This window comes from Corylus avellana, chromosome 10, assembly GCF_965113065.1.
Source record: "Corylus avellana chromosome 10, dhCorAvel1.hap1.2, whole genome shotgun sequence".
Classification (NCBI taxonomy): Eukaryota; Viridiplantae; Streptophyta; class Magnoliopsida; order Fagales; family Betulaceae; genus Corylus; species Corylus avellana.
This window is the reverse complement of record NC_142499.1, coordinates 2,220,240-2,237,994: the sequence shown is the minus strand read 5'-3', so window position 1 is coordinate 2,237,994 and position 17,755 is coordinate 2,220,240. Positions and strand designations below refer to the sequence as shown.

The 17,755-nt window shown below is 35.9% G+C and overlaps 1 protein-coding gene across 3 annotated transcripts; it reads right to left on the bottom strand.

Moving 5' to 3' along the window:
• Nucleotides 1-97: 97 nt before the first annotated feature.
• On the bottom strand, nucleotides 98-15,302 carry SPY (Tetratricopeptide repeat (TPR)-like superfamily protein). 3 transcript variants are annotated; one of them, XM_059606589.2, is made up of 18 exons: nucleotides 15,068-15,302; nucleotides 14,153-14,589; nucleotides 12,650-12,811; nucleotides 12,382-12,557; nucleotides 12,151-12,226; nucleotides 10,922-11,050; nucleotides 10,691-10,810; nucleotides 10,501-10,569; nucleotides 10,334-10,415; nucleotides 9,438-9,532; nucleotides 8,419-8,483; nucleotides 6,611-6,809; nucleotides 4,633-4,827; nucleotides 3,943-4,037; nucleotides 3,696-3,831; nucleotides 3,351-3,568; nucleotides 1,642-1,769; nucleotides 98-1,016 (listed from the first exon to the last, which is right to left on the bottom strand). In XM_059606589.2, exons 2-18 carry the CDS (start codon nucleotides 14,561-14,563, stop codon nucleotides 589-591), a joined length of 2,784 nt encoding a protein of 927 aa, XP_059462572.2. In that variant the 5' UTR covers nucleotides 14,564-14,589; nucleotides 15,068-15,302; the 3' UTR covers nucleotides 98-588. The 3 variants fall into 3 exon arrangements, with proteins under 3 accessions (XP_059462572.2, XP_059462573.2, XP_059462575.2); XM_059606590.2 differs by having other exon boundaries at nucleotides 14,153-14,584; XM_059606592.2 differs by lacking the exon at nucleotides 15,068-15,302 and having other exon boundaries at nucleotides 14,139-14,187.
• Nucleotides 15,303-17,755: the final 2,453 nt, after the last annotated feature.

Sequence of the window (17,755 nt, the reverse complement as noted above, 5' to 3'; positions counted from 1 at the left end):
GGAAGGAAACTAATGCAAATATTTTTGTCGAAGTTAGCGTAGTAGATCCTTTGCACAACAGCACAAGCCTATTACTATGAACCCAGCTTCACCCATCTAATTCTCGAAATTAGCAGGCTCCATTTGATGATGTTCACGAAGGTGAGCTCAAGAGTTTGACATTGCCACATACCTTACTGGACATCTCAATTCGTAATCAGATAAAACAAGCCATGCCAAAGAAAAACTAAAACTTTCCTACTAATTTACAAGCCACAACTAATTTCTATAATTCAGATTAAAAAAAAAAAATGCAATACAGCTACATAAAAGTAGCAGCTAACAGCATCATCACCTCTCTCATTTCCTCTATATCTATTTCTTGCACAGAAAAAGAAAGAGAAAAAAATAATTACCAGCTACTGCCAGCATTCTTTCCCCCCAAAGAATTTGATACTATGCAAGGTTATCCCTTGTTTGCCGCCATAATTACCACCAGCCTCAGTTTCTGCAGAAACTGAGGTGTTTAACCTCAAGAAAGGTAATACAGCTCCCGATCAAACCAAGCTTGGCAAATGCCACAGACGAAACAGTCAGGGAAGTTCAAGTTCAGCTCAGCTTGCCTGACTTAATATTTTGATTCAATTGACCCCCATTTTCTTCACAAGTGGACACATTCAGCATTGGTGGAAGTGGACCGAATCCATTGGTCTTGATGGATCCAGGAGGGCTTTCTCTTGAATTTGTATTCCTTGTCGGTTCCAAAATTTTTATAGTTGGCCCTTCAGTAACTGCCGGCTGTTGTAGCATTTCCATGTGCCTTGAAGATGGCAAATCGCCTTTGCAGTACCTGTGCCACATGTTTCGGTATGTTGACTCAAGACCAAGGGCAAACTTTGTTCCATCACAGACAGGGGACTTGGACATAAGGTCGCGAAGAGACATCCTCAAATTTGAGAGTGCCGTAATGTCAGATGCCAACTGCAGTGCCAATTGGACATATTCTTCTTCATTTTTGGCAACGAGACGATCCAAACCTAAATAGCATCAGCCAGAAGTCCACCTTAATTAAGAGGTTGGAACAAAAACATACAGACAGACACTATAAATACATTCTACCACTGTTAGTGCAATAGCAAATGGCTGAAAACCTGAACCACAAAACCTGCCCCATTATTCCTCTGTATGTCCCATTTGATCTTGACCTTTACCGGATCAGAGATTTGTTAACTTACATTATAAGTATTTGTCTTATATTTGTTCTCCAATAAAGAGTTGAACAGTGGAAAAATGGCATTTTTCGTGCTTCAGGCTACTAAGTTTTAATTTTCAGAAAAGACCTACATTTCAAATCTTAGGGAATTATTATAAGGGAATAAACAGACAATGTCATCTTCTTAGTGCTCTTCTTCCTACTCATCAAAAGTGATCACAGATGTCTAAAGCTTGCAAGATAATACTTTCTTCTCAGTCATGTACAAGATACAGAATAGGGGCCTTTTTGTTCTCAACTTTCTGGTGCTCATGGTGATGAAGGTACGGGAACTAACAAACACGTGTAAAACAAATGCAACTAGGCATATCTCAGTAGTTTTGACAACCATGCAAAAGACAGACACCAGATGGACATTAATCAAAAAGGGAGAAAGGAAGGTCCCTCACCAACTTTGCTGAGAAGACTCACGCCAACATTGTGAGCATGTACTGAACCAGCCATAGTAACACATGGAACTCCCATGTACAAAGATTCACATGTTGTTGTGGTTCCAGCATACGGGAAAGTATCCAAACTACATAAAAAGAACAAAGGTAAGAATCTCTAAACAATATGATTATGAGAAGCCATAAGAGCTAACAGATAACATATGTCACCCTCCAAAAAAAGATGAACACCACAAAGTGTAGGTAAGGTTGTTTGATTTCAAGTTCATATATGTAGCTTACAGTCCAAATGGCATCTTATACTATCATTGTCAGAATGAAAGAATCTTAGAGGTTATCTCCCTTCATACATGACAAGCATTGAGAAAGGATGAAAACACAATAATAAATAGGCAGGTACTTCTAATCAGTAGTTTAGAAAATATTTTAATGGATACTAGTATTGTCGCTGTTTCAACAAAACCATTTCATGAGACGGAGAAAACAAATTAATTCCAATCACAGCACATATCACACACAAGAGGTAGAACAGAGAGTTTCTTTTATTCCTGTCTACATATAGGTTAGGAGATCAAAATGAAATAACATAGCCCTGTGCAGTTAAAAAATATGCCTCATAAACTCATACAAGCATGTCCACCATTGGTATGCAAGTGTAGAAAAAGAAGACGGCATAAAAGCAGGTATGCATGTCAGGCAAAGGTGCACAATCATAGAAAATGAGGACTTCTTGTCAGACACTGGTACCTCACTCAGTCACTCATGATAAATTAGTATAAACATAATAATTTTGGACAATTTTTTTTTCAACAATCCATGCAAAAACACACATGGTGGGTCTTGAAATCTTGGCTTCACACTCTACCCCAGTTCTTACAGGGATATGAGGTTCCATTTGAGCTAGAGTTCATTTCTGTGCACAAAGAACTTCAAGGGAAACATATTTTCCACTCTCTGAAAAACCTCATTGGGCATGCAAGCCAACTTTTCCAATAGAGTACTTCACAATTTTAAATGTCTATGTAAGAAGACTTTGAGCTTATGTCAAGAACAAAGTAAAAAAAGTAGCATCGGGGAAATCTATTATTTGTTCAACAGATGTTATATGTCAACTGTCATCCACCCATCATAAACCCCAGTTGTTCAGGCACAAAATTTTGTTTTGTAAGTACCACGAAAAATGAGTTCAGTGAAATAAAAACACATTAAGTTAGAAACTGATAAGTGGAGCACTTAGTAGGGCCAAATGGTGTTTTCTGAGCACATATAATCATTATGGGAGTGAACTGAAAATTCAGAACTCATTTTCATTCTATCAAAATCATTCCATTTAATGCTTACTTTGCCATCTACTTGCACAGAAAAGTTCAAATTTAAGATGTCCTAGAAAGGCACTCTTGCCAAATCCTAGTAGTAATCGATGTAGTCACTAGGATCAAACCAATTAAAGCCAATGTATGCCAAAAAAAAAGGGGTAGAGGTTGAGGTCATAGGGTCTACCCCCACACAGGAACATGAGTTGTATTGACATACTGGGAAAAAAACAAAGCAATGTTAATTAGTAATGAAAGACAAATTATGAACATTAGCCCACAATGTATGGACCAATATCCAGTTTCAACAGACAACAAAATGTGAAAAATGAGAAAAATAAGAATCAGCTTATATCACAACACACTTAATTGCTTAAGGACACACATCGAATTTACCTAATGTCCATAAGAGAATACGCTTGCATATGATCGTGGTTAAGAAGAATCAGTGGCAGAAGATCAACACGTAGAGGTTCCAACCCCAGTTGCTCCAGTGTTGAAAGAAATCTCTCTCTAACACTATCACAGCAAAAAGGCTTACACTTCACCACAAGACGAGAATTTGGAACAGCACATAGAATCCTTGCCCAAACTTGCAACACCTTAGGCGTAATCTGATGAAGGACAAACAAATTGAAAGGAAGACAGCATAAAATCAAAAGAAATCAGGATAAAAATGGTTGGACTCTAATAAATACACAATTAAAAGAGAATCGGTTATGATTCCAACTTAACCAATACCTTAGCAAGATTATTAAAGCTACCAAATGTAATAAAGCCATTGGAAAGAGCAGGAGTTGGGGCGATTGGCCCAGCCTCAGCGGAAGGTGTATAACAAAGGAAGCATTCAGGTAATCGAACTAACTCCTCAACATGCCTGCCATTTAATAAAAGTTTCATACAAAGAGAAAAAGTGCAATACAATACACCACTAAGATCAACTTTAGCATATAAGTTATTCGTGGAAGTGTGCAAAAAGGAGACCTACTTCTGCTTTGTTTCAGGAGGGTCTGCCAGTGAATCAGTGATTCTATAGTCAATTGTAGGCAAACCGGTTGTATTTGGGTAGCCAATCCAAGTAACCTACAATTTCAGCAACAATAGTAAGATATTTTAAATATATAAAGACCAGCCTATCAAACGATGCATACCATTGTAGCATATGCATAACACATCATTCCACTCCATAAAGATACAAAAATTTTGAACTTAGATATAAAGGACACAACACCATGGGCCATCAATGTTTACTATTCTCTGAAGTGATAAAACATGAATAACTAGGTGAAAACAGTATGAAGCAATCCTCCCATACAATATGCACAAAATAAACTGATTATTGATTACGGTCTAAGATAGAAAATCCCCATGTTTAGAATTGAGTAATATTTAGGTTTAGAAGATAATAAAAATCAACAACTCACATTTCATAAGACATTAATACTCTCGTCAATTCTGAACCTAGGTATTGTTAAAACAATTCAATATTGCACTCCTTAAAAATAAAAATAAAAAATAAATAAAAAATAAAAAATAAAAGAAACAATTATACAGAAAGCTTAAATTTAAAATACCTTGTGGTATGATAAGGAAATCGTCTCAGCAGAAAACACCCAGGTAAAATTTAAAAAAAAAAAAAAAAAAAAAAAAGGGATTAAGAGAATAGCCTCCAACATACCTGGAGAGGTGCAGGTCGGCAAGCCATCATTCCCAACTTATTGTTAGCTGTATGACCAGTAAGTTCTACCAAGATGTCAACTTTATCTTCTCTAACCATGCTTGCCACCTTCTTTTCATCAATCCCATATATATCTCTCCATATCCCACCCTTTTTTATGACTCTCTCCTTAAACCTAATAGTTTTTGCATCTGCCTGTAGCATCATTTAAAAATCAAATCCAGACTGTACAAGGAAAACGTAAAAATAAAATTATGGAAAGCAGCATGCATACACATTCAAGAATCCACTCAATTTTGAAAAATGTATACACATGCATACTCTCTCATATACAGTCAAATTAACATTATACTGCATTAAAATTGTTGTACAATATGCGTTTGCGACGTGCAATTAATCTGAGTAAAGTTCTCCTACGTTATCAAAAAAAAAAAATTATTGTAACTTAATCCTAAAAATAAATAATCAGGAAATTACTAAGTTTCTTTTAAAATAAAATATTCCAAGAAAATGGAGGTCATTTCTTTTGGGTGGTGAGTCATGGCCAGTGATGACAGAGGCATTGCAGTGTCAGCCATTGTGATGATAAATGCAGCACTGATGGCAGTGGTGACAACTGCAATAAAGATGGCAGCAGTGCCACTAATGATAATTCTGATGGTATTGCCAGTACTGTTGCCTTGCATTAGTTGTGGTGGTGAACTTGAAAGTGCTAACAAAAATGTGGAGAAGCGATTGCAACCATCTTAGAGAAAGTAGTAGTGCCTCCGGTATAATGGATAAGTTGTAATGATGGTAGTTGTGTGGGGGCGATACTGTTTTTTTTTTTTTAATAAATAATTAATTCATTGAAAAGCACATAGGGATACAACCCTAGTACAAATGATGTTGACAATAATAGTGGCAGCAATAGCAGTTAAACAGAAACAGGCGATGACCAAGAGTAGTGCTGTCAAAGGTGAAGCCAACAGTGGTAGTTCTGGTGTTTTTCCAAGAATCAAAACATGAACTTAGAGAAAGCTCCCATTGGGGAAAAAACAAACAAACAAAGATTGGCACTATATGTGCAGCAATCAACCCTTTTTTTTTAAAAAACGAAGCAATCAAATCCATAGAAACCATAAGAGAGAGGAAAACAGAAAATAGATTTAGAGAAATAGAACACAACTACTACGGTTTGGCAAACAGCTTAGTATCAATAATATGGACAGGGGAAAAAAAACAACTGAACTGCAATTTGTTGCAAGTTTACAGCTCCTAACACTGGAAAAATGCAACTAAAACTGATGCACCAGCAGCCATCATAGCTATTACATGATATGGTGTAAACTATCCATCATTCTTAATGAAGCCACCAAAATATAATAAACTCAACACCAGCAGCCATCATAGCTATTACATGATTTTTAATTATGTTTTTTTTTTATAAGTAATTTTTTGTCCCAAGGGAAGGGGGAAGAGGAGATTCTGTTTAATTATGTTTTAAGTCTAGAAAACTAGAATGGTAAATCAACCCATACTATTTATGCCTCATTACTAATCTAGTGACAGTGCACATCTACAGAACCAGTAACTAATTGAATGCATACTGAAACCCGTGTTAAATATTCTAGTTTCTTTCTTAAACTATGGATGAAATGTTTATTTCAATGAATCTATCATAATTCCAGTGAGTAAACAAAACCTGACTTTCAGATACTGGACAAACAAGCATTTTGAATAAAAAATGAATAAACAATACTCGATGCAATATATGGCAACAGAATGCCCGTCAAAGTCTTCTTTGGGCTTCTTAAGTGGGAACAGGAATTGAAACAAAAGGTAGCTTACTTATAAGCTTGCAAACAAAAATGGCAAATACAAAGGTAAATATTGCAATAGCAAGCATATGGCTACAAATAACACAAACTCCTGGACTTCCTAGGCAACATGAGCAATTTGTACAAATATTTGTGGTTTTAATGTCCGAAGAAGATACCTTCACAACTGCTGAATAAACAACCACCTTGAAATTTGCATAGTCATGATAGGCGAGGGGGGCTTCTATAAAATATGATACAGAATGAGTAAAAAAATCAGGAGATACATATCCAATCACAAGTGGTCGTTCCGGGTCCTTAGGATTCTCCCACGATGTGTACTGTGGATATAACCGCATAAAGCGCTTACCCCAATCCCTGCATGTAGACATTTCAATTTAGATGAAACAGGTCAAAGCTAAAAACTTCTTAAATTTGTCCATGCTACTTAGACAACCATAATTTAAATTATAAAACAGAACAGCTGAGGGACTATGTCCAAAATGCCTACAATCTAGTATTAAACACATGCACTTAGGGATGAGAACCGACTCCCTCGAGTCGGTACATAGCCCATACCGATGGCTGAACCAAAGGCCATAGGTAGTTGATTTCAATACCAACTGAACGATCCCCTCCACGGTGGTTGGGCTGTTCAAAAATTACAGAAATGGACAGAGAAAGAGAGGGAGCAAGAAAGAAAGTAAGAAATAGGGCAGAGGAGATAGAAAGGCGGCAAGGAAGGTTCTCTGTCCTAACACAGATGGTGTCAGCCCTTAAAAATTGTTTACTAAAAAGTCTCCCCAACCTCCAACTGGAATTTTCATTTAGGGTGAATAATCCATCTTGCACAGTAAATTTCCTTGATGCAAGTCCAAACAGATGCATTCAAGACAAAAGAGATTCGAAGTAAACCTAGTGTTGAAAATTGGAAATTCAAACCAGGCTTCTGGTTAAAAACTAAAATTATATATATATATATATATATATATATATATATATATATATATATATATATATAATGTGAGTTTAGGGTTAAAGTTGATAGTGAGTTTAGTGTGCCACTTATCTCCTTGCATGTCTAATACGGCACAAATAAAACAAATATGAGTTGCTGCTTTAACACACATGCATATGCATACAGCAACATGTAATGACTTTCAAGAAAACAAAACCTTTTAAAGAAACAACATTTGAATTCTAGAACATGGCTGGTGTGATTATTCTCATGATTAGATTCTAAGCTAGGGCCGGAAGGCCTCTCTACATCAGTTCCTAATGAAAAAACCATATTGGAAAGAGAAAAGAGAGGCATTAGAAAGTACAGAAATTGCAGAAAAAAGGTAGAATCAAACAACGGGATCTAGGGAAGAAGGGAAGTATTCTAACAGTCATTAGACATCTGCATGTAGGTCATGTTTTACTACAGAAACCAGAAAATTCATGCATTTGTTCGTGTTTTATCGAGAAACCAGAAAAAAAGAGTTATACTTTTCTTGAACAAGTAGGTCGTGTTTTATCGAGGATTGTACCCTATAAAGAATTCTAAGCATATTTCAGGACAATTTGACCACTGAACAGGAAAATGACCAAAAAAACTTTTTTATAAGCAAAATGAGCAACAAAACTTCATATGGCAAACACAAAAGAACAACATATTACTCGCTGCCCATCCTAGTAAAATGGGTGATTCCACCCCCCAACCAAAATAAAAATTAAAGAATTAAAAAAAAAAAAAAAAAAACAAAAACAAAAACAAAAAAGCCAGAAAAGCCAAAAATAAAAAAATAAAAGAAGTTACTCAAGCGTAGGATGATGATATATAAACTGTTACAAGAACATTTCTGGCAATGAAGGAATTAATATCTTACTATGCTTCTGGGAAAAAATAATTAGTACAATACATTTATAACACACAATATAAGGTCCTATTAGTTATCATAGAATGAAGAACAAATGCATGAATTTGATGGGAGATAGCTGAAACCTGTGAGCCTCAAAAAGTTTATCATCATGTCCTTCATTTATGTAATTCATCGCAAGCAATCGATTCTGCAAAGCGTGGTCATGCAAACATAGATAAGAACAACATGGCTCAAAGAAGACTGTCAATAAGAACACACGGGCATCTTGTCTCTCAAAAAATACTACCATCAACTGAAATAGTTGAGATGTCTTAAACCATTAAAAGCACTCGTGCTAAATGAAGAAAGCAATCCCATTTTTAAAACTGCTAGCTACAAAATACTTATTAACTCCCTGATTTAGTTAACACCATAAAACAAAAGCATGAGACAATAATTCCAATAAAATTCAGGAGCAGCAAAAATGGCATCTCCAGCACTACTAACAAGTTTGAATGCCATTTTTCCTCCGTAAATAACCACAAAAGCACGTCAGTATTGTACATTAATATAGAAGTCCATAAATTTTTATTCGCCAAAAAAGCACTTCAACAAAAAAAAAAAAATCATGACTCTTAGTCAAGGCACGGTAGTAATATGCTAAATAATATTCTATCACCCTAAATGATACTCCAAGGCCCTCACAGGTTTCCCAAAACTTTCCTCAAAAGGTTTTCTAAAAGTATTACAAGCAATTAACACCAACTATAGTTGTACACAGACAGCCATATCTTACATTTTTCCACAGTGAATTTATCAACATTTTAAACATTGGGGGCTAAAACGGTGCAAATTGTTATGTTGTAATAATTTACCACAAAATCACAGTTCATTCATTGAAACAGCATGCTCTTGAGCCAAAATATTTCAACGGTAATCACCTATCCCATTATTCACATCAAGCCCCATTCATTAATGATCTATTTCATGATCACAAATCAAGCCCCAGTTCAGATATCATGATATCACCTAAAACATATTCTGAAAGGCAATCAAGCCTGCAATGGAACAAACCACTGCAAATGACATACAATCACAATTACTGACAACACTCAACAAGCACCTAAAATATCCAGGAGCTGATTCGCAAGAGTGACATTACCTGGCCTGCATTTCGGGAGTCGGGATCTATCTTAAGGCATTGCTCATAAGCATCAATAGCGAGAGATATATTGCCAGCATCTCTATAAAGAACCCCTACACAGAAAAGGATATGGAAGAATGAATTTATCACATCAGTACTTAACAAAGAGAACTTATAACAGAAGCTTCCAAGTGATAATAGTAAAAAGAATATACACAAAAAATGCCCTGAAAAAAATTCCGGAAGAAAGCATAGGAAGCCCAAGAAAAACAAACTGGCAAGTGACAGGGTACCCTGAACCACAGTAACAGATCAGTCTGAACACTCCAAAATACTAGAAGTCAACATGACAAGACTTGGTTTTTGTGAATTCACGATGAGCTTTGTAAGCAGCTCTTAGGTCCATCCTCCTACACTGGAGTCCTTGCCTCAGATTCTCCAGTTTTCAGTAAGCACCCACCTTTGCATTATAACCTTCTCTATTTACGTAGAAAGATCAGGATGTACTACAGTAATACTTGACAGCAGAAGGCCATTACCCAGTATTTTTTTTTTTTCAGTGGCTTTGTTGATGGGTTATGGTAGGTGAACCAGCATGGACTCTTATTTCCTTGTTGAATTCTTATGGTATGATCAGTTAAGCTAGAAAACACTTCCACTGACCAAGGACATATTCTACAGAGTAATATAGTTCAGATAAGACTGAAAGAAGTCATTTCTTCAGACGCATAGAAACCTAATACTGACAACATTTCCAACATTAACTAACTTAAACTGAAATAACACACTTTCACATACATATGAAAATGAATTTTCCAAATCACGCACATTGTCCAGTAAGGGATGTAAATGAAAGGAATTCAGAAATAAAAACGTCAGGCAAACAGAAGACAGACAAATAGAGAAAGAGAGACCTAAGTTATTATATGCCTCCGCATATGTGGGATTTGCAATGATGGCTTTCTCGATCAAGCTTGCAGCAGTATCCATTTTACCCTATCAATAGCAAAGAAGGTAGTGTCATTGTCTTAGACTATGAGCATTTCACATATCAGTCATCAGGAAAAACTCAATACCAAACCTGGACAGTGTAAACAACACCAAGATTGTTCAAAGATTGTGAGAAGTTTGGTTTGATCGTCAGAGCCAACTGCAAATGATCATAAATAATGAGGATAATTTTCAGGAAATTGATGATGATAAAGACACAAGGAAGGGGTGGGGGATATAAAACAGAAAAAGCAGTATCTTGCACTAGTGTTGAAAATTGCCTGGTAACATTCTACAGCTTTGTCAAGGTTGTCTCGATCTTTGTATATTACTCCTAGATTGTTGCATGCCTCCGCACATTGGGGATTGAAGTGGAAAGCGAGTTCATAGAAAACAATAGCCTATAAAAGCAAAAGCTGATTATAGGATTCCAGTTTTTCAACTACCATAATGTCAACAACAAAAAAACTCAGACAAACAAAAAAACAGTTGACCCCCCAAGAATCACTTACCATGTCGAACTTAAGCATTTCACCATAAGCAACCCCAAGATTATACATAGCATCAGCATAGTGCCAATTGTAATACAAAGCCTTCTTGTAATATGCAACACCTTGATTGATGTCTCCCTCCAATTTAACCTAAAAAGACATGCTGAATCAAATATGACATACAGAACAACTGAACTGTTGCTAATAAAAGAAAACAGAAATCTACAAACAAAAATCAAGGGACAGATAACCTGTTAGGATATCTAGATAACACATGAAAGAAAACTGGAATCTACAAACAAAACTTGGAGGGAGCCGGGAGCCGGGAGCATAACATGTTAGGATATTTAGCTAACGCATTAAGGAAAAATAATAACACAAACTCAGAAGCAGACACAGCAACCATTGCAAGTGCTTAGCCATCAGGTTTACCACAATGATCCAAATTAAACAGGAAAACCATGTTTCATCAGGAAAAAGGCAAAGGCTATTGATTAAAGTGCAATCACAACTTTAAAGTGAAGAAATTTGAAATGACTTTGTGATGAAAGAGCTTCCAGAGTCTTGTAAGTTGTTGATCTCTTTCAATAGTGACAAATAACTGCCAAAGGAATTAAGCCACAAATTATAGTGCCTATCCTTATGAGACATTATAGGCCATAAGAAACAAATGTCATGCATTTTCTAGATTATCATCAGATCAGAGTGAAAATCAATTTTCTTCCATTTTATGTATAGCTTATTTCAGATTTTAGTTCTTTAAGTTACACAGGATTACAACCTATTTCTGGATTTCAAGCAACATCCAGAATGTCATGTCCCTTGGCACAATAAGCAAAAAAAAACTGATTTTTTCAGCCAATCAAAATAACCATAAACTCGGGCAACATAAAGAGGTATTAACAATAATATCCCAGCAAAATGGAAAATAACAACTTGAACTTTGGGATTGATAGTTTTCAACATGGAATCAAGGCCCCGTTTATTTTAAAGGTCGTTGGTTCAGGTCTTAATAACACCCATTCTATTGGTTTCTTCTATTCTGTAGATGCAAACCCACTATTGGTTCAGCGTTATTGGGTAGGCCTACAGTGAGGAGTATTAGTGTATCTGTGAACTTAATGCACAATGATGGCACACTTTGTGACAGCTTAAGCTCTTAGACGGTTACTAACCAACAACATAAAATGAAAATTTGCATATAGTTACAAGAAGATAAATCAATCAATAACAAATAGACGAGAAACCACCTTTGTTCCTAAATCTGTCAGGGCTATTGCCATATTATTCTTTGCAATCTCAAAGTTTGGAGAAACAGCTAGACACCTGCCACAGCAAGACATTGAAGCAAACATATCATCAGCATAGGTAAATCCATGAAAAGAAAATTACAGAAATCAAGTGCAAGGCACAGCTCAGGTCCAAAAAGAAAAAATTAAGGCCCAGCAAGCAGTGACGCAGACAGCTTATTGGCAGATTACCTCTCATAACAAGCAATAGCTGACTCCAAGTCACCACGATTTTTGTAAATGACACCCATGTTGCAATATGCTTCAGCATACATAGGCCTCTCAAATGCAGCCTTCTCGTAGCAATTAAGGGCCATGTCAAATTGCATCATCTCAGAATAGACAACACCAAGATTATAATATGCAGGCTGCATGTATCAACTTGTATAAGAAAAAAAAATGCATAGGAAGTGCCAAAAAGAAAGGCAGAAAGTATGAATAAGTAATAATATGAAATTACAGCATAGTGTGGATCTATCTTGAGTGCTTCATAATACTTCTGAATTCCCTCCTGAACGCTACCAGCAAGCTTTAAGCTGGTTCCAAGATCTGTTAAGACAATGGCTAGGCATTCCGCAGCTGGTTTGTATGAGGAGTCCGCTCTCAGAGCCTTCCGATATGACTGCACGAAATCAAATTGATTAAGTCTAGTAAAAAAATTGGGTGAATGGCTACTACAATAACATTGCCAATCAATTACTCAAAGCACAATGACTACTGACACTTTGTTTTCTTCTTTCCATAGGTGAACACACCTCACACACTCATACAGGAATGAACCTGCAGCCCTACCATCCCCCCATTACCTATAGGGCCACTGGCGTGACTGCTAATACTTTGTAGAAGGGCAATGCATAATCAATTACATGAAAAGCTGATAAATAGGTCAAAGTAGGGCAAGCTGATGATGTGGAGAGTCCCAAGTATCTTTCATTTATTATATGCAGTCAACGTTTCTTTTTTTAATATATAAGTAAACGAGATATCATTGAAAAGCGCAAAAGGCGCAACCCAAGTAAAAAAAGACATATACAAGATAAACACTTAGCTAGAAAAAGAAAAAAAATTAAAAAAATGGTGAAAACTAAGCACATTAAGATCTAAAGCAGATGTCCAGTGGAAAAGAGTTTTGAAAAAGAAAAACTTTAGTTCCACCACCGTCCTCTCATGGTCTTCAAACTTCTATCATTCATTTCCCTCCAAAAATATTACAAAAGATAGGACGGAGCCATCTTCCACATAGCTGCACCCCGAGGATCCCTGCACACCCCTCTCCAACATGCGAGAATAGTAGTTGATCTAATACTCTTTTAGGCATAACCTAAGCTAACCCAGCAATGCTGAAAGTAGCATTCCATAAGGCAAATTCAAATATAAGCTTTTAACATATACTAGATATGAGGATAATTATATTTAATAGGAAACAACCTTCTTCTTGATGTGAAAATCAAAAAGGAACACCTATATCTGGTATTGGACATGTTAATTAAGCACCAAAACCAATTGGCCCAAGGAATTGAAGAGTATCAGAACTTGTTATAAGTGAAATCAACTACCGTAAATTCAAAATTCCAAAGTAGATCATTACTTGGTTTCTTAACTAGTTTTTTAAGTACTTGGTTTCTTAACTAGTTAACAAAAGTACTAATAAAAACATCAACTTCTTACAAATAACCATCATAATAGTAGCAATGCAAAACATAATTGGTTGTGTGCTGCAAGATACTTCAGGTGAGATAATAAAAATATGTAGCCACACGTTGCATGTCACACTCAATCACGTTGAACCTATAAAATAAAACTGGATTGAACACATATAGAGATTAAAATACCAACAAGCACTACACGTAAATGTAATCCTGCAAATATTTAGCCCCCCCAACCCCCAAAAAAGAATAGAAAATAAAAACAATACAGTCCATCGTTTGCCATGATAGAAGTGACTTAACTGTCAAAAGCATACCTCAGCAGCCTCCACTAGGCAACCCTCATCTTTGTACAAAATACCACAATATGTGAGGGCACAAGCATTCTGTGGATCCAATCTGATCGCCTCAGAAAAACTCTCAAATGCAACCTTTGGCCTATTCTGCATTTGCAGGCATATCCCTTTGCCAATGTGAGCTTCCACATTACCACTATCTTTCTCCAAGACACTCTCGTAGAGAGCAAGAGCCTCAACAAACTTGTTCCTCGAACGAAGAATGTTAGCATAAGAAATGGCATCTTTCCCTTCAAACCTCTTGTGCATCGGAGCGACACCTACAAGAGAGCTGCTAGTACTAGGAGACGACTGCGATCCGTTCAAGAAGCCATTATCCCGAATTGGGTCCCTCTCTCTCCCATTATCAACAACTTTCTCCGACCACGCCATCCGGTCACAGCTACAACCTCACTTTCCTGGACCGAAACCATCATATATAAACATATTCATTCACCCCAAATACCACTAATTTCAATTCAAACCACATATGCAACGTTGCCTGCTAGCACATTTGAAAAAATGTCATCTTTTATCAAATAAACCAAAAGTCCGGAACTTTCAGAATAACAACTTCATTGAAACTCAATTCAGTACGTTCAAACAATAATAGCAAAAACCCTAAAGTTGAAAAAACCCTAAGCTCTAGCAGGATCACCGTAGCCACTCGGTTAAGCTAGCTATTTTCTTTTAATTCTCCAACAAAGATTGATAACAAATAATAAAAAAATTATAAAACAAAAATAGTGAACGAATAAACTTAAGAAATGGCATTAAAAGCACGATAGTGCATTAGTATAGGGGGGGCAAAGATTAGGGATTCTATAAGAAATGGGATTCAATTAAAGCAAAGGGAAAGTGAGAAATTGAACCCAAGATTAGGGATTTGGCTCTTACACTCAAGGCCGACGAGCTTCTTCTTCTTGTACTAGAGGCACATGGCAGGAGTCGGAGCAAAGTTCCAGCTCCTCCTTTTCGGCTCAGAGAGACAGTGAAAGAGACACAGACAGAGACAGAGAGAGAGCGAGAGACTAACCCTCTCTCCGACACACAGTTTCTATGTCTCCCAAAAACCCCAGAGACGCCCTGATGTTCCGTCCGTTAATTACAACGTTTGGCGAGTAGAAAGGGGCAGCCTTTTTTTTATTTTTTTGTTTTCTAACCCTGGTTTCCGTCTATATTTGCTTTTTTATGCCACTCTGCTAAGGCTGCGTAACTGCGTAAGTGGGCGTAGCGTCCCATTTCAGGGAGGGGGGGGGGGGGCATTGTCGGTATCCTGCGCACTCTGAAAAATGATGACCTGGCGGCTAACGTGCTCCGTCTCGATGGAATTTTCAGGGTGATCGTCGCTGAGTTTTCGAAGTGATCAGCCAGAACATAACATAACATAACATAACTTTTAAAGATTAAAAGTTTAAATATGTTTTTCTAAATTAAATTTCAAAATCAATCGCTTAAATTATGAGGATAATTACAAAATTTCCAGCGTTAAATCTTTCCTGCATAATCTCAAATAATATCAATTCTGGTACTACGTGTTAAATGATATAAGCAAAAGTTAAAGAGTCATAGATCGAGTTTAACTTTTGTTAAACTTAAACTTAAAATTCACATATTTATCCTGTTATTATATAATCATATGTTATTATATTATAACTGATAATTTAGAGGTTGATTACTTATATCTAAAATCTAAAGAACCAGTAAATGATTTTTTTTATTTTAGAGTGAAAAAATATGTTGACTTTTTTTTTTAGGGTCCGTTTAGAATTGCGATTTCAATAAGTGCGATTTTAAAAATTACGTTTTTGAAATCGCTACTTTTTAAAATTTTAAAGGTGTTTGATAAAACATGTTAAAAAACGTTTTTTTTTTAATCAAATATTTGTTATGAGAAATCATGATTTGAGTTTAAATTCGTGTTTTTTTCGAATAAGCACCTACAGTGTTGCTTATAGAAATCGCGAATTTTTTTCATATTTTAAATTAAGTTTTTTAAAATTACAATACTAAACGTCTTACGTTTTTCGATATCTTTTTAAGACGTATATTATTCTTATGAAATCATAATTTCAAACATGCCTTTATTTTCTTACATTGGGATGGAGCAATAGAGGTCAAAGCGCTTGATTCCATTAAACTTTACATATAACTTGTCGAACTTAAAAATAAAAATAAAAAATAAAACTTGTGGAACTTCAAACCTCCACCTTAAAATTGGGAAATATAATTCTTTTCATTGTAAATAAAATGGGATAAAGTTTTCCTCCAAATTGAGGCGAAAAAATTTTCTTCAACTTCATCTATAAAAGTGATATGTGTCCCTTGAACATGTGAAAGACATGTGAGATGCACATATTTTTTTAATAGCAGTGACAAAGTTAAAATAAATTTTATTAAAAACTCATGTGTATTTCACATGTTATTAAAAAAATAGATACATGTCACTTTTATAGATTAGGTTGAAGAAAACTTCTCCAACCCAGTTTAGATGAAAACTTTGTCAAATAAAATGGGAAAAATTAGAATTGAGCCCTACTAATGCTTTGGCCCCTTCTAATACGAAATTTTCGTTTTCGCCCGTGTCTAAATATGTACATATTATTATGTCATTAAAAAAATTTAAATAGTATAGCTAAATAAATATTAAAATTTAATTTAAACCATGAAATGCATAGCAAGTATCCCAATCTAAAATTGGCAATAGAAAAATAATGACAAGTCAACTTTTTCCCTCCTTGCACAAAGACTTTTATTCAATTTGTTTGTCTATGGTTTCATTCATAGTGTGCAAGGGACAAACTTCTTCACGTCGTTTGTCTTCAGCAAGTGAGCTTGCCTAAAAAAAGGTGTCATTTTCTTTCTTTCTTTTCTTTTCATATTTATCCATGGTGAATTCATATGAAAAAAAAAGAATAATTTTTTTAAGGGATTTGACATAAACTAAGTATTTTGTGCCATTTAATTCAATGTGAGAATGACACATCAACACGAAACACAAAACATAATAAATTTGAAAACAATAAATTTTTTCTTATTATCTTTCATTCATCCACAAAATCCGTAATCCTCGTCCAAGACCGTCGAAAACCACCGCCCTCTTCTTTGTTGGAAGCCACGACCCATGTTCTTCTGTCGGACGCCACCATCAACAATAACCCATTTTCTCCCTATCCGTCATCTCTTCCACGTCGTTGAAGCAATTTATTGGATCGCCGACTAGTCATTCTTCTCAACTTTGCATCTTAATGATAACTTGTTTTGGACATAGTCAATCAAAATAAACAATAAAAATTAACGCGAATCATACGGATCCGGATCCCCTTCCCATCCCTTGCATCCAAGGGTCTAAATTGTGCCAAGTGTCCACTTGTATCAAAACCAAAAACTAAACACAAACATACTTAATTATATCAAATATGACTTACAAAATTAATTAATTATTTTTTAAAAAATAAAATGAAAAAGACAATCTGGGAGGGGAAACCACCAATGAGGGAGTGGATGGGGCGGCCGCGCAGACACCCCCACCAGATGTGGGGGTAGCGCGCGGCCACCTCATGGCATAGGGCCTAATTTTCAAGG

Excerpts from the sequence above, each read along its gene's own strand:
- SPY (XM_059606589.2), bottom strand. The coding sequence starts at position 14,563 with ATGGCGTGGTCGGAGAAAGTTGTTGATAATGGGAGAGAGAGGGACCCA. Across the intron at positions 9,533-10,333 it reads GGAGGCATATAATAACTTAG|GGGTTCTTTATAGAGATGCT; the intron begins GTCTCTCTTTCT and ends TTTTCTGTGTAG. Across the intron at positions 6,810-8,418 it reads AAACTTTTTGAGGCTCACAG|GGATTGGGGTAAGCGCTTTA; the intron begins GTTTCAGCTATC and ends GTCTACATGCAG.